Genomic DNA, 14,415 nt, shown 5'->3' on the forward strand with positions numbered 1-14,415 from the left:
CTATAACATTCAATGCTACCTAAATTGAGATCTGTGTGTGTGTGTGTGTGTGTGTGTGTGTGCGCGCGCGCGCGCGCATGTGTTGGTAACCATTTGACCATGCATGTGTAGAGCAAACATAACCCTCAGGAGTTGTTTTTAGGAGCCATATTCACTTTATTTTTCTTTCTTTTTTTTTTTTTCCTTTCTTTCTTTTTGTTTTTTCTTTTCGTTTTTGTTTCTGAGACAGGGCCCCTCACTGGGACCTGGGGCTCAACAAATGTTGGCTGAGCAGTGAGCCCTAGGGACACGCATATTTCCACTTCCCCACTTCAGTGATTACAAACGTGTGTCAACATGCTCAGCATTTTTATGGGTGCTGGGAATAAAATTCAGGTCTTTATGATTGTGTAACAGCAACTGAGCTACCTCCCCAGACTTCCAAATTAAGTTCTTTAAATAACTGTTATAAGAGAAAGTTTCACCAATAATGTAATAAAAAGAAACATTGAGAGATCCAAAGTAAATAACGTTAGTAATTACATCTTCTTTACTGATATTCTCATTTTCAAAACAAAACAATAAACAACAAAAAATAAACAAATAAAAAAGCCAAGCAGATGGATATCTATGAGTTCAAGACCAGCCTGGTCTACACGTCAAGTTTCAGGCCAGCCAAGACTACATAGTGAGACTGTCAAAAAACAAAAAACAAATACAAAACAAAAAATCACCACCACCATCACCACCACCACCACCACCAACAACAACAACAAAAAAACCCCACAAATCTTTTTTTAAAAAATCCAAAAGGCAAATGAACTTGAGTTAGAGAAGTTGAAGATCCTAAAAGAAGAAAAGGCCATCTCAGGCTGGCTCATCAATATCATCATCTCAACCCAACAAAGCCATTATGCTGAGCTCCCTGTCAAAGATCAACAGTGACAAAGGCGTTGTGAGATTTCCACACGGTGCAGAAAATGTCAATCTATTAGCTTCTCAACATCTCTCCACCTGCATCTACAGCTTCCTGTTCGTCTCACACTTACCAAACAATGTGTGGAGAATGCACTGTCAAGCAGTGCTTCTTGAATGCAGCCCGACTGAATCTTGTTTCTCAGCAGCTTCTCAGCGCCCTTCTTCGTCTGCATGCTGGTGCCATGGATTATGAGCAACATTGCCACGTCCAGAGCCTGTCAGAGAGCAGCACACCAGAGTTCAGCCACTCCACCAAAACACAATGGTGACACTCGCTTGCTCAGTCCACACCACGGAGCTCACACGCTGTTAGAAAACCCAGAAACACTTTTCAGAGAGAGAAAGTGCAACAACTATTATCCTTTTTAGTTCCTTAAAACAAAAAAAAAAAAAAAAAAAAAAAAAAAAAAATCAGAATACTGAGAATGGTGATATTAAAATAGAATGTTGAACATTTTTATATTTGTTTAAAAAATAGATGAAATCACTTGACAACTGAATTATATACTTTCAAAATTAGGAAAAGTGCTTTATGAAAAGTTAACAAGACTATAAATGTTCATCAATGTATGGTTAAATAATTTATGAAAATTATTTTTAAAATATAACAGAGCTACAAAAAAAAAAAACAAAACAGTATAAGCCAACCTATTTTTGCTTGTTTGTTTTTTTGACACAGGGTTTCTCTGTGTAGCCCTGATGCACTGGAACTCACTTTGTAGACCAGACTGGTCTTGAACTCCAAGATCTACTTGGCTCTGCCTCCCAAGTGCTGGGATTAAGGAAGTGCCACCATTCCCAGCTTAGCTAACCTGCTTTTAAATGAAGTAAGTCATTTCTGATATATGGTGATGATGGTAAAGAAAAATAAGCAACCTGCACTACACTAGCCACTTTAAGAAGGATTCTACTTCTTAAAGGCAGTGTGAAAACTGTACACACATTCATTTGCACACATCTGTTCTTCTAGGAGTAGGCCCGTGCTTATATACACACACACAGCTTTCAAAAAAGACAACATTTACAAAGGGGATAAAGAGACAGCACAGTTGTGAAAATCATCAGGGCTCTCAGTTCACAGCACCAGACAGGATGGCTCACAACGCCTATGATACCATCTTCAAGGAGAACCATACACCATGCCATAAGTCCTAGCACTGCGGAGCCAGAGGCAGGTTGATCTCTGTGAGTCTGAGGCACGCCTGGTCTACAAACAAGTTCCAGGACAAGCAGGGCTGCTATACAGAGAAAACCAGTCTTGAAACAAACACAAACGGTACAAAGAATATATAACTTATGTTTATACCATGTTCTTGCATGCAAGTCTATAAAATTAGGTATAAAGGCATCAAAAGGTGTGTTCTACTTTTTGTGTAAAAACAAACAACTGGATTATTACCTGCCCCAAGATTTTATTCAAGAAATTATGGTAGCAGATGCCTGTCATTGTAGCACTTGGGGGTAGAGGTAGGAGGATCAAGAGTTCCAGGTCAATTTCACAGCTACACAGTGAGTTTGAAGGCAGTTAGTTGAGGCCTTGTCTCAAAAAAAAAACTTCATTATTTCCACTATTTATTCTATGTTATAAAAACTTTTAAGGCTGGCATCTAATAACCAGACACTCAACTAACAAAAATCCCACAAAAGATTCCAACCAAAGCAAAACTTTCAGAAGAAACAACCAGTGCACAGAAACAGACATTCAGCTTATTCACAGAAATCAGATATGGTAATTCTAACACATGAAAGCAGAGGCAGGAGAATCATCTCCAGTTTAACAAACACAGTGAGTTCTAAGCCATCTTGTATTGCAGAGTATCACAACATACACCCACCCACACACACACATAAAGACAGACACACAGACACAGACTGATAGAGAGTCAGAGAGAGACAGAGAAAGACATAGAGTGGGGGATAGATCCAGTACCATTGCTTATCCTACAATGGAAACTCTAATCTACTCAGGTTAGGACTCCATGGGCAAAGTAAAATCAAAAAGATAACTCCACCTGGTAGGAGGAAGGCCATAGACTCAGGACCTGAACTCATGACCATGGTTGGGTACAGCTTCTTGGACTATATAACTCATGTGGGTGAAACAACCTCTGAGTCCTCCTGAACGCTGTAGACGCATTTCCAGAACTAGTAGGTAAGACCAGTCATAAGGCAACTCACCCCTCTAGGGGTGTCTTCTCCACACAGCCAACATTATCAGAGCAGCTACAGAAGGACAGCTGCAGGAACACAGGAAGAAGGGAGGACAGCACAACAGCCAATGCAGTGCATTAAGTTCAAAGCACAAGCACATTACCTTATGTTCAGCCGCTGACTCAATGCTCTCAATTGCCTAAAAAAACAAGGGCCACAATGTTACAATGTATGAGTGGAGAATGTTCCACCTGCTTCATTCCACATGTCCTCCTCACTTGCACATGATAGTTATTTATACATGAATGGCAATTTTCAGACTTATTTCATCTTACCTCACACATCTGTCACTGACTGACACTCATGAACCATCTTGATGATCAAAGTTGCAAGGATATTACTTACCTTAATCCAGGCTTCTGAAATGATTTTCTCATATCTAATGGCTGACTTTATTACATCGAAGACGAGAACAATACAGTCTTTATCACTGTTTTCTTGATTTCCTGAAGAGCTACAAACAGCAAAGCAAGAAACATTATTTTTTCTACTTACCAGAAAAGATCTTAGAAGATCTGAGCTTCTGGTTCTTAACCACAGGTTCTGGAGCATGTCCCAACTTAATAAGCAAGATATTGAAAAACTTACACTATAGTCTGTGTGGATCTGAATGGCTAGGAAAATGTGTTTCCATTACAATGCATAGCAACAGACCAAAACTCAACACACACACACACACAAACATGAACATCCCTGTTGCATTGTATGTGAATATAGCCTTGCTATCAGAACTTGTGGTTTATTATGATCTTTTTTTTAAATTTTATTTATTGATTTTTTTATGTATATGAGCACATTGTCGCTGTCTTCAGACACCAGAAGAGGGCATCAGATCCCATTACAGATGGTTGTGAGCCACCATGTGGCTGCTGGAAATTGAACTCAGGGCCTTTGGAAGAGCAGCCAGTGCTCTTAACCACTGAGCCATCTCTCCAGCTCTTCTTATGATCTTATTACTATCCTGCCTTCAGGATGGAAGTAGACTGTGACTACGTAAGGGAAGGAATGGCACTGCAAATGGCTCCATACCTTGCCAGTCCTTTACTTTTCAACTTGCTTTGGGAAGCCTGAACTCGTGCCGGCAAGACAAAATGCTGTACGTTCAGCTTCTCCCGAAGCTCAGCAATCACCTATGGAAAGCACGTCAGTCCTGTTTCCTGCTCACCCTCACTGGAACCTTAACAACCCCAAATTAGTGACCCGTAACAAAAGGCATGTCAGCATGCTGAATGAGAAGAGTCCAAGTTATTCAGAATGCCACACCTGAAACCCTGCATTCATTCACTTGAGGCACAACCACAAAGAAATAGAAAATGTCAGCCGGCAGCAGCTTCTGCTGAGTAATCAACCAGACTGAGCTGTATTCTCTCCCAACAGCTATCTGGAGTAATCAGCATTATCAATTAATCTAGGGCCAGAAAACAGCAACCTGAAGTACTTACTTAAATCATTTACCCACCATCTTCCTGTGAGAAGAAAATGAGAGCATACCGCAAGTGAAGTGGTGTCTGTCACAGAGTGGAGAAGGAACTTCACTATCACAGGTAACTCCTCTAGACGGACAGATGACAGCTTGCCCATCACCAGCTGGCGGATCTAAATATAAAAAGCACAAAGCCCTTCACTACTCAAACCCAATATAGACTTAAAAGCAAAATTAGAAAAGTCATTTTGCTCATTTGATTTTCCTAATGGTGGTTTAGGGAAAAAAAATTCTTTTCTCCCAAATTACAAACTTTTACAATTATAAATGTCAAAGAGTTTTCTAACATAGTCAAGTGATAAATGTCAAACACCTTCTGTCTTACATTTCATTCAGAGCCTGAGTTCACAACCGAAAATAGGAGAGCCTGCTCTTGCTTCCCTCACCACTGAGCCCAGTGAACTTATTGTGTATTGTGAATGACCCTGGTTTTTGGATGATGAAAAAGCTAGCTCTCTTCAATAATAAAAGTGTGTTATTTAGAAGAGAACCAAAGCTAAGTGGTTCTTTTATATACTGCCAAATAAAAACCAGCATTCCAGAGTGCTTATATTTTAAAGTTACAAAAGAAGTACAAATATGTGATTGTTTTCCTGAGGATTTAGCATCCCAGGCTTTCCTTGAGCTCCCTATGTGGCTTAGGACGGCCTTGAACTTCAGTTCCTTCAGCCCCTACCTCTGGTTTAAGTGTATGCCATGATACAAAGCTTCTATGATGCTGGGTATCAAAGCCTTGTACACTTTAGGCAAGCACTTTATCAAAAACTATATTCCTAGTCATTGCATGAGACTTGAGTTTGGTCGCCAAGCTCACATAAAATAGTCAAGCATGGCTGTACGTGCATGGCTGTACATGCTTGTAACCCCAGCACGGGTGCTTTGGAGACAAACACATCTCTGAAGCACGATGATAAACTCCACGCAGTGAGACACTCTGCCATCCCCCAATTTGTTTTAAAAAGGGGGCAGACCTGAAGAACATCTGAGGTTGTCATCTGGATTCCACGTGCACATACGCAGTCTCAAGAGCTCACACACACATACCCATATACACATGAACATGCACAAGATTACCACTTAAGAGATAAGAGTGTGATTCAGTGGTGAAATGTCTGCCTAGTGTTTGTGGGACCCTAGATTTGATCACCAGTGTAGTGAAAAACAAAACAAAACCCAACAAAATTACATTGCTTAAGCCAGGCCTGGGGACACATACATGTTATCCTAGTGCTGGGGAGGCTAAGGAAGGAAGATCTTGAGTTTGAGGCCAGTCAGGGCCAAATGGTCAGATCATGGGAATTGAAGGGGAAAAAAAAGGAAAAGAGAAAAGAAAGAGAGAGAGAAAGGGAGGGAAGGAAGATAGAAAGAAAGAAAGAAGAAAGGAAGGAAGGAAGGAAGGAAGGAAGAAAGAGAAAGAAAGAAAGAAAGAAAGAAAGAAAGAAAGAAAGAAAGAAAGAAAGAAAGAAAGAAAGCTAGGTTTTAGCTTAGTATTATAGTATTTATAAGGCCCTGTTTTTTGATCCCTGAGATGATGATGCAGTGTATTGTGTGTGTGTGTGTGTGTGTGTGTGTGTGTGTGTGTATGTGGGTGGGTGTGTGTGTGAGTATGTGCGTGTGTGAGTTTAATATTTTATATTTTAATATTTGTGAGTTTAGTTTCAAAGTGGTATTTTCTTTCATTGTATCTGATTTCTTCCTATTTCTGGAAAGCAGGCTCCTCCCTACCTCAGACAGGAAGTTTGGGTCAAGTCGGAGACTGGAAAAGACATCCAAGATCGGAACAGTCAGTGAAGTATTCTGCACCAGCAATTCACTATTAACAAAGAAGGAAAAGCTGAGTAATGGCTTGAACAGAACTGGGAAAGACACGTCCTGAGAAGCTATTCTGTAGAGTGGGGAGAACAGGACACACAGTAATTCCCTTGGACCTGCAGTGGATGCTCAGGTCCTCCCACATTCTGTCAGTTCTTTCTTGAACACTTACAATACCCGAGGCAATGTAAAAGCTATCTATGCAAATAGTTCTCTTGCTATATTGTTCGGGGAATAATGACCAGAAAAAGTCTGTATGTCAGTGCATGTGCACCTCTGTGTAGCTCTGGATGTCCTGGAACTCGCTCTATAGACCAGGCTGGCCTTAAACTCACAGAGATCTGCTTAAAGTTGACCCTGAATTTATGATCCTCCTACCTTTACTTCCAAATGCTGAGATTAAAGGCATTCTCGACCATTGCCCAGATAATTTTTACATTTTGAGGCAGGATTTAGTGTGTCCCAGGCTGGCCTCAAACTCACAATGTAGTCAAGAATGACCATGACCTTCTGATCCTCCCACTTCCACTTTCTTCCATCACAGCCGTCGTATGTAATGTTAGGGAATTAGCATACTTTGTACATGTCATATACTCCTATCAACTGAGTCATATACCCAACCACCTTTTGTGTGTGATTTTGAGCCTCATGTACTGCAGATTGGATATGAACTTCCTACAAAACTAAAGAGGGACTTAAACATCCCTGTTCCAGCCTTTATGTCTCAAATGTGTGTGGCTATGTGTGTGGCATCTGTGGGTATACACAAATGTGTGTGCATGCACATGTGTGCATGTCATTCATATGCCAATGTGTGCCACAAAGCATATAGGGAAGTCAGAGAACAACTCGGCAAGTCAGTTCTCTTCTACTATATGGGTTCCAGTATAAAACGTGCATCATCAGAGATGAAAGGCAAGCACCCTACACTTTACCACATTAGCCCAAAATTTAGCTCTTTTTACAGTGCAATGAAGATCCCCTGGTGGTTTCATGAGACATTCCTGTTTACCCACCTGAGCTCTTTCCCCACATTAGTATGCTGGGAATCCCCTAGGATCTCTGGAAGGCTAGTGATGAAGTCCTGTTGTAAGTTCACTGGAGCAATACTGATCAACTGCATCATCTGCGCTGTGAGGTCCTGCAGGGAGAACATTATTAGAATTATAGCACATTACTCAAAATAAGCACTCCTTATTCATAAAAATACAGACCTGAAATTATCATGTATACATCATGACCATGACAGACTCAAGCTCAAAATTTAAAGTAAGAGGCAAATGGGAGCTGGGAAGAGAGTACACTCAATAATAAAGTACTTTCCTTATAGGAATGAGGACCTGAGTTCAATTTCCAAACCCTAGATAAAAGAATCCAGGCACACTGGCATGCACTTGTGAGCCCAGGTCTAGGAAGCAAAGACAAGTAGACTCCTGGGCAGCACTGTGCAGGCCGCCTATATCAGGGAACTTGGCAAGTCCCAAGCCACTGAAAGGCTGTTTCAAAAAAAAAAAAGAGTGAATGTTGCCTGAGAAGTAACATCCAAGATTGTACTCTGATCTGCAGATACCAGCACACACTTGTTCAAACACACACACACACACACACACACACACCTGCACCCATGAACATATAAAAGAGGCAAATACCTCTCCACTAGATTCACATAACATAGTAGATTGAATACATTAAAGTTTAGTCTACACCCCAAATTCCAGCTAAGATGAGACTCTAAAAACACTTGTTTTTCTAAAAAAGACGTAGTGTGAAATGCCTGTCAAAACCTAAAAGAATGGTTCTAAGAACCTCTGAAGTGAAGACAGGCATGGTAGTCTACACTGGCAATCTGTGCACTTGAGAGTCAGAGGCAGGGAATCAAGGTCCTAGGCAGCCTGAGCTGCACAGCCAGTTCCAGGCCTGCCAGAGCTAGATAGTTAAGACCTGTAAAAACAAAAACAAAACACAAAAAACAAGCAAGGCTTCTTGAAAGAAGACCATAGGCAGTGCCTTAGGCAGACTGTTTGCTACTGAAACAGGGTCTTGGCTAACGGAGTATGAGAACAGTTTCTTGTCATCATAACAAGAAATGCTCGTTCCTTGTATTACTAAAATCAGTGAGATACAACATATTCAATTCTTGCCCAAGAACCAACACAAAGAAAAACTTGAACGTCTATTCATTTAAGTATTCAACTTTACCAATGCACTTACATAAACCATGTACTTGCAAAAACTACAAATTAAATCATTTATAGTGAAATAAGATGGCCTGGGATCTTACCATTCTTCAGAAACAGAAAATAATCTAGAGGTTGTGAGACACAAATAAACGCCCTTACCTTCTCTGCTTTTGTTTTTATTTTGTTATTGTTGGCAACAGGGCTTCTACACTTAGGCCTGGCTGTCCTGGAACTTGCTCTACAGACCAGGGAATCCTCAGAGGGCTCGGAGGTCTGGAACTCTCTGGAACTCAGAGACCCGCCTGCCTCTTCTTCTCCAGTGCTCAGATTAAAAGCCTGCGCCCCATGCCCAGCTCTTATCAATGTTTTAGAAAAGATTTGTTTTACACTTTGTGGGGGTATGTTCTATCTGCATGCGTGCTTGTGTGCTTGTGTGTGTGTGTGTGTGTGTGCGTGCATATATGCATCATGTTTATGTTTGCTGGATCCCCTTATAGGTTACAGATAGTTGTGAACCACCATGTAGGTGCTGGGAACTGAACGGGAGCCTTCTACAAGAGCAACAAGTGCTTGAAACTTCTGAGCCATCTCTCTAGTCCAGTGATTCTCAATCTTCCTCAACCCTTAACCAAAAATTATTTTCATTGCTACTTCATAACTGTAATTTTGCTGTTATGAATTGTAGTGTAAACATCTGATATTTCTGATGGTCTTAGGTGACCCCTGTGAGAGAGTCATTCATTTCCCAAAAGGTTTGTGGCCCACTGGTTAAAAACCACTGCTCAAGCCCCTTCCCAAATATTTAACATATAATACACTATACTTAATTTTTATACTTAAGGAAGATCCCGTCTTTCAAAAAATAATTAATGCATGTATTTTGTGTAATTAGGGCTGTGCCTGCCAGAGGGCAGCTCTGTGGAGCAAGATCTTTGCTCTGACTTCTTTTAATTTTTAAAAAAGATTTCCTTATTTATTATATATAAGTACACTGTATCTGTCTTCAGACATACCAGAAGAGGGCATAAGACCCCATTACAGATGGTTGTGAGCCACCGTGTAGTTGCTGGGAATTGAACTCAGGACCTCTGGACTCAGTGCTGCTGAGCCATCTCTCCATCCCCCATGCTCTGACCTCTGTGTGGGTCCCAGGGTTCAACTCAGGTCTGCAGGCTTGCACAGTAAGCACTTTACCACCAAGCTAATTCACCAGTCCTTTAAAAAGTAGAGGAGGGCCTCTCTATATGGCTCCTCTTCTGGCTTCAGACTCTACAATTTTGTGCCTCATGCCAAGTGTTGGAATTAAAGGCACACACCACTTCATGCACTCTAAGCTTCTTTGTAAATAAAATTTTTAAAGAGACATATACTCAGGATTCACAAATAAAAAAGATTCAGTCAATGTAGCCCAGGCTGACTCATGTTGACCTTTATCTCCCTGACTCTGACCTCTAAATGCTCAGATTACTGGCATGTGCCACCATCCATGACTAGAAACCTCTGTTTGTTTTTGACACAGTCTCACTATGTAGATAATAGTAGATTAGGCTAGCCTCAAACTCTCAGAGATCAGCCCGCCTCTGGGATCATAGGCATGCACAGCTCCGCCCAGCTGTAAAACACTTTTTAAATGAATAAAGCCCGCACCTACCTTGCTATCCACAATTCTATCCAGCCATTTTAGCTGATTGATGATGAGTCGGGGCATGTTGATTCCATCTCTGTTCTCACTGAAATGTCAGAATAAGAAGGGGTTTAGTTGTTCGCCTTCCTCTCCCGCTGACCCCTCCCCACACCAACTCCTTACTACAAAACAGAAAACTTTAATACTGTATAGAATACTTCAGCCAGTTAGTTAAAACTACTAACTATATAGTTACTAGGTATGGAGCACAATGTTAAACACAAATTTGATCATTAAAAACAAAGGGGCTAGAAAGACAACTTGTCAGTTAAGAGCACGGACATACATGCAGGCAAAACAACCAAACACATAAAATAAGTTAATAAATAACCCAGACATGTTTATATATTGTAGAAAGATGACTGGAAGAAAACAGTTAACTGTGGCTGTGTGTTTTAAATGACAATGGCTCCATAGACTTATGCATTTGAAAGCTTGATCCCCAGTTGGTGGAACTGTTTGGGAAGGCTTAGGTTTGTCCTTATTGGAGGAGGTATCACTGAGGGTGGGCTTTGATGTTCTTTCCTGCTTCCAGCTTTCTGAGAAGGATGTAAGCTCTTAACTACTGCTCTAACACCCTGCCTGCCTCCCAGGTACCATGCTTCCTGCCATGATGGTTATGGACGCATCACTGTTTCTGAAACTGTTAAGTCACAAATTAAACTCTTCAATAAGCTGCCTTGGTAATAGTGCTTTGTCATGAAAAAAAAAATCACTAAAATAGTGGTTATAACTGGGGAGAAGGGAAAGGAGGGATCACACTTATCTCTTACAAACTATGTGATGGGCTGGAGGGTATGGCTCAGTGGTTAAGAGCACTTGTTGATCTTCCAGAGGGCCTGGATTGACTCCCAGAAACCACATGATTATTACAATCACTTATATCTCCAGTTTCAGGGGACAGAATGCACTCTTCTGGCCTCCCTGGGCAAGGAACTTACATAGTGCACAGGCATATATGACGGTAAAGACAACCATACACATATAATAAAGCAAATATAATTTGGCTGGAGGTAGTGGCAAGAGCCTTTAATCCAAGAACTTAAGAGCAGAGGCAGAACTCTCTGTGAGTTTAAGGCCAGTGTGGTCTACAAAGTGAGTTCCAGAAAGCTAGTGCTACAAGGAAAAACTCTTGTCTTGAAAAACCAAAATAAATAAATAAAGCTAATAAATATAGCAACCATGATGACACCCCTGTAATCTCAGCACTTGGGAGGTAAAAGCAGGATTGTGAGTGTGAGATTAGTCCTGACTGTATGGCAAATTGTAGGCCAGTGTGGGCTACATATGATCCTGTCTCAAACAAAAAAGCCCATAAACTTTCAATTAAAAAAAAATGAAATGTGGCTTTTGTTTTGATTTTGAAAATAGATTCATTATGTAGCTCTGGCCAGCTTTGAACACACAGAGATCCACCTGCCTCTGCCTCTCAAATGCTGGGACTGACATTTGTTTGGTTTTTATTATTATTATTACTAATATTTTAAGACAGGGTCTCAGAGCACAGACTGGTCTGGAACTCACTATGTATTTGAGGATGATTCTGATCCTTCATCATCCTGCCCCCTCTTCCTAAGTGTTGGTTGGGGTTATGAATACAAGCCACCATGTCTACCAACCAGACATAACTCTCAAGGTTTTGAGACATACAACTTAACTGCTTCCCACATGACTGATTTATGTTCATTTACAACAAATGCCATTAACAGTTCATTACATTTAACAAAGGCTCACTGGGTGTAGGGAAAATGCACTAATATTTTATCCTTTTATTTTTCCTTCCTTCTTTCTTTTTGGAGGCAGGGTCTTCTGTCTCTTGTGCTAAACTCAACTTTCTATGTAACTGAGGATGACTCTGAGTTTCTGTTCCTCCTACCTTATCACTGCAGTGTTGAAATTTATGCTGTCATGGGACTCAAAGTCAGGTCTTCAGGTTAGGTAACAGTTCTACCAACTGGGTACACACCTAGTTTGTGTTGCATTTTAAAAAAGAGATTTATGTATTCATGTATATGAGTGCTCTATCTATATGTACACCTGCATGCCAGAAGAGGGCATCAGATCCCATTAAAGATGGTTGTAAGCCATCATGTGGTTGCTGAAAATTGAACTCAGGACAGTGCTCTTAACCACTGAGCCATCTCTCCAGCCCCACCCCAGCCTTTTTTTTTTTTTTTTTTTCAAGATTTATTTGCATTTATTTTTATTTAATTAAATTAAGTCAATTTATTTATTTGTTTTGTTTTTCAAGACAGGGTTTCTCTGTGTAGCCCTGGGTGTCATGGAACTCACTCTGTGGACGAGGCTAGTCTGAAACTCAGAGATCCACCTCCCTCTGCCTCCCTAGTGCTGGGACTAAAGGCAAGAGCTACCATGGCCAGACCTATTTTTCATTTTAAGTTTCTGCCTTTGCTAATGAAATTGAACACTTAAATATTTGATGTTTCTATACTTGAGATTTTATGTCATTTTTAATCAGGCTGGTCTTTATCCTGACACAGTTGGTTTTTAGAAAATATTTATTTATTATTTTATGTATACGGGTGTTTCATCTGCATTGGTGTCTGAGAACTCAACTCCAGTATTCTGTAAGAGCAGCCCGTGCTCTTCACCACTGAGCCATCTCTCCACCCTGACATAGTAATTTCAAAATATAAGCAGAAGAAACACACTTCAAAATAAAAGGGCAAGACTGACAACTGGTTCCCTCCTAGGAAACAGCCACTACTGCCAGAGCGTTATGTACTCTTCTTAGAAGAACCATCCTACATACAAGCACATGTGATATTTATTTTAACAATGATTTAGTATTTATGAAGTAACAGAAGCAATGTTATCCCGCACTTGGGAATCTGACATGTTAAACATGACCATAGGACAATTCAGAAGAGACATTCCAGAGTCCAAAAGCATTGAAACTCAAGGTTTCAGAACAATTCCACTTACCTTTCAAAAAGAAACTGTGGCACTTTTTCAAATAACATTTTGATGATGGCAGGCTAAAAAAGAAAACACGCACAGTCAGGAGATGGTATCAAAATATTCAACAGAAATACATTAGTTACTGGGTGGGAATGGCTGCCACGGCATCAGCCCAGGCTGCGTGGTATTCTAAAAAGACACTGCAGTGCTGAAGAGCTCAGTACGCTGGGCTTGGTGGAGATGATCCCACACAGGATGGCGGTGTGAAGGAAGACAGAAGACTTCCTGAGGTTTATAACAACAGATGCCTCTAATTAAGACAGCACTGCACCTAACCAGGAAGCATTAGTCTGTGCCTGAGAGGACAGGACAAAATACAAAGTGGGTAAGTTCTACTGTCAATCAGTTCTGGGAAAAAAGGAAGCAGAGTGAGCAAACAGGTAATCATGGAGTGTGATTTGTGGGTATACCGCTCTCAAGGTGTTCTTAGAAAACTAGTCAGACCTGAGAATTATTTCATCAGGAGATGGCTTACTTTAATATTTATAATAATAATTATTAAATGAAGATGTACAATTAGTCATAGTTTCTTCCACCAGAGTTCCTGAGGAAAGATCTTAATATAACACGTATCCTCTAGGAATGTTCACACAGATACTGTCTGCATTTTAACATAAATGCTTGAATATAAATACATTGATAATTTGCCTTCCCAAACATCAATGAAAATCAATCAGATACTAAAAACATTATCAAATATGGTAACTCTTAGTCTATGAAATGTAGATATTAAAAGATTATGTTTTCAAAGGAGGTCTACTCTTCAGATAAAAATGGAGCTTTGATATGAGTTAACTACATTATAGTAAAGATGTCTAAAGAAAAATAAGAGATTAAAAATTATATGAAGAAGAAACTAAAGAAGAGGAAAAGGGAGGATGGGTGGGAAAGACACTTTTCACTCTATAGCTCTGTTCAGTTTAACACATTGAAACATGTCAATGTTCTTGCTGGAGCGACAGCCCAGTGATTAAGATCACATCCTGATCTTCCAGAGGACTCAAGTCTGAGTCCCAGAACCCACATCCTCCAGTTCCCAACCGCCTTTAACTTCAGATCCAGTGCGCCAACACCTCTGGCCTCTGCTAGCACCTTAGCCACAGCAC

The 14,415-nt window shown here is 40.5% G+C and overlaps 1 protein-coding gene across 2 annotated transcripts in view; it reads right to left on the bottom strand.

Moving 5' to 3' along the window:
- FANCD2 (FA complementation group D2) overlaps positions 1–14,415 on the bottom strand; it is a gene marked incomplete at its 5' end in the record, with an annotated part of 59,594 nt that overhangs the window by 40,573 nt on the left and 4,606 nt on the right. For both annotated transcript variants that reach the window (XM_080914746.1, XM_080914745.1), the window contains 9 exons: positions 1,029–1,172; positions 3,272–3,307; positions 3,514–3,622; positions 4,198–4,298; positions 4,660–4,764; positions 6,377–6,464; positions 7,480–7,604; positions 10,295–10,373; positions 13,274–13,326. In XM_080914746.1, coding sequence (XP_080770872.1) covers positions 1,029–1,172; positions 3,272–3,307; positions 3,514–3,622; positions 4,198–4,298; positions 4,660–4,764; positions 6,377–6,464; positions 7,480–7,604; positions 10,295–10,373; positions 13,274–13,326 — 840 coding nt within the window. The remainder of the gene's footprint in view (positions 1–1,028; positions 1,173–3,271; positions 3,308–3,513; positions 3,623–4,197; positions 4,299–4,659; positions 4,765–6,376; positions 6,465–7,479; positions 7,605–10,294; positions 10,374–13,273; positions 13,327–14,415) is intronic.

This window comes from Micromys minutus, assembly GCF_963924665.1.
Source record: "Micromys minutus genome assembly, chromosome: 3".
In the NCBI taxonomy this organism is placed as follows: Eukaryota; Metazoa; Chordata; class Mammalia; order Rodentia; family Muridae; genus Micromys; species Micromys minutus.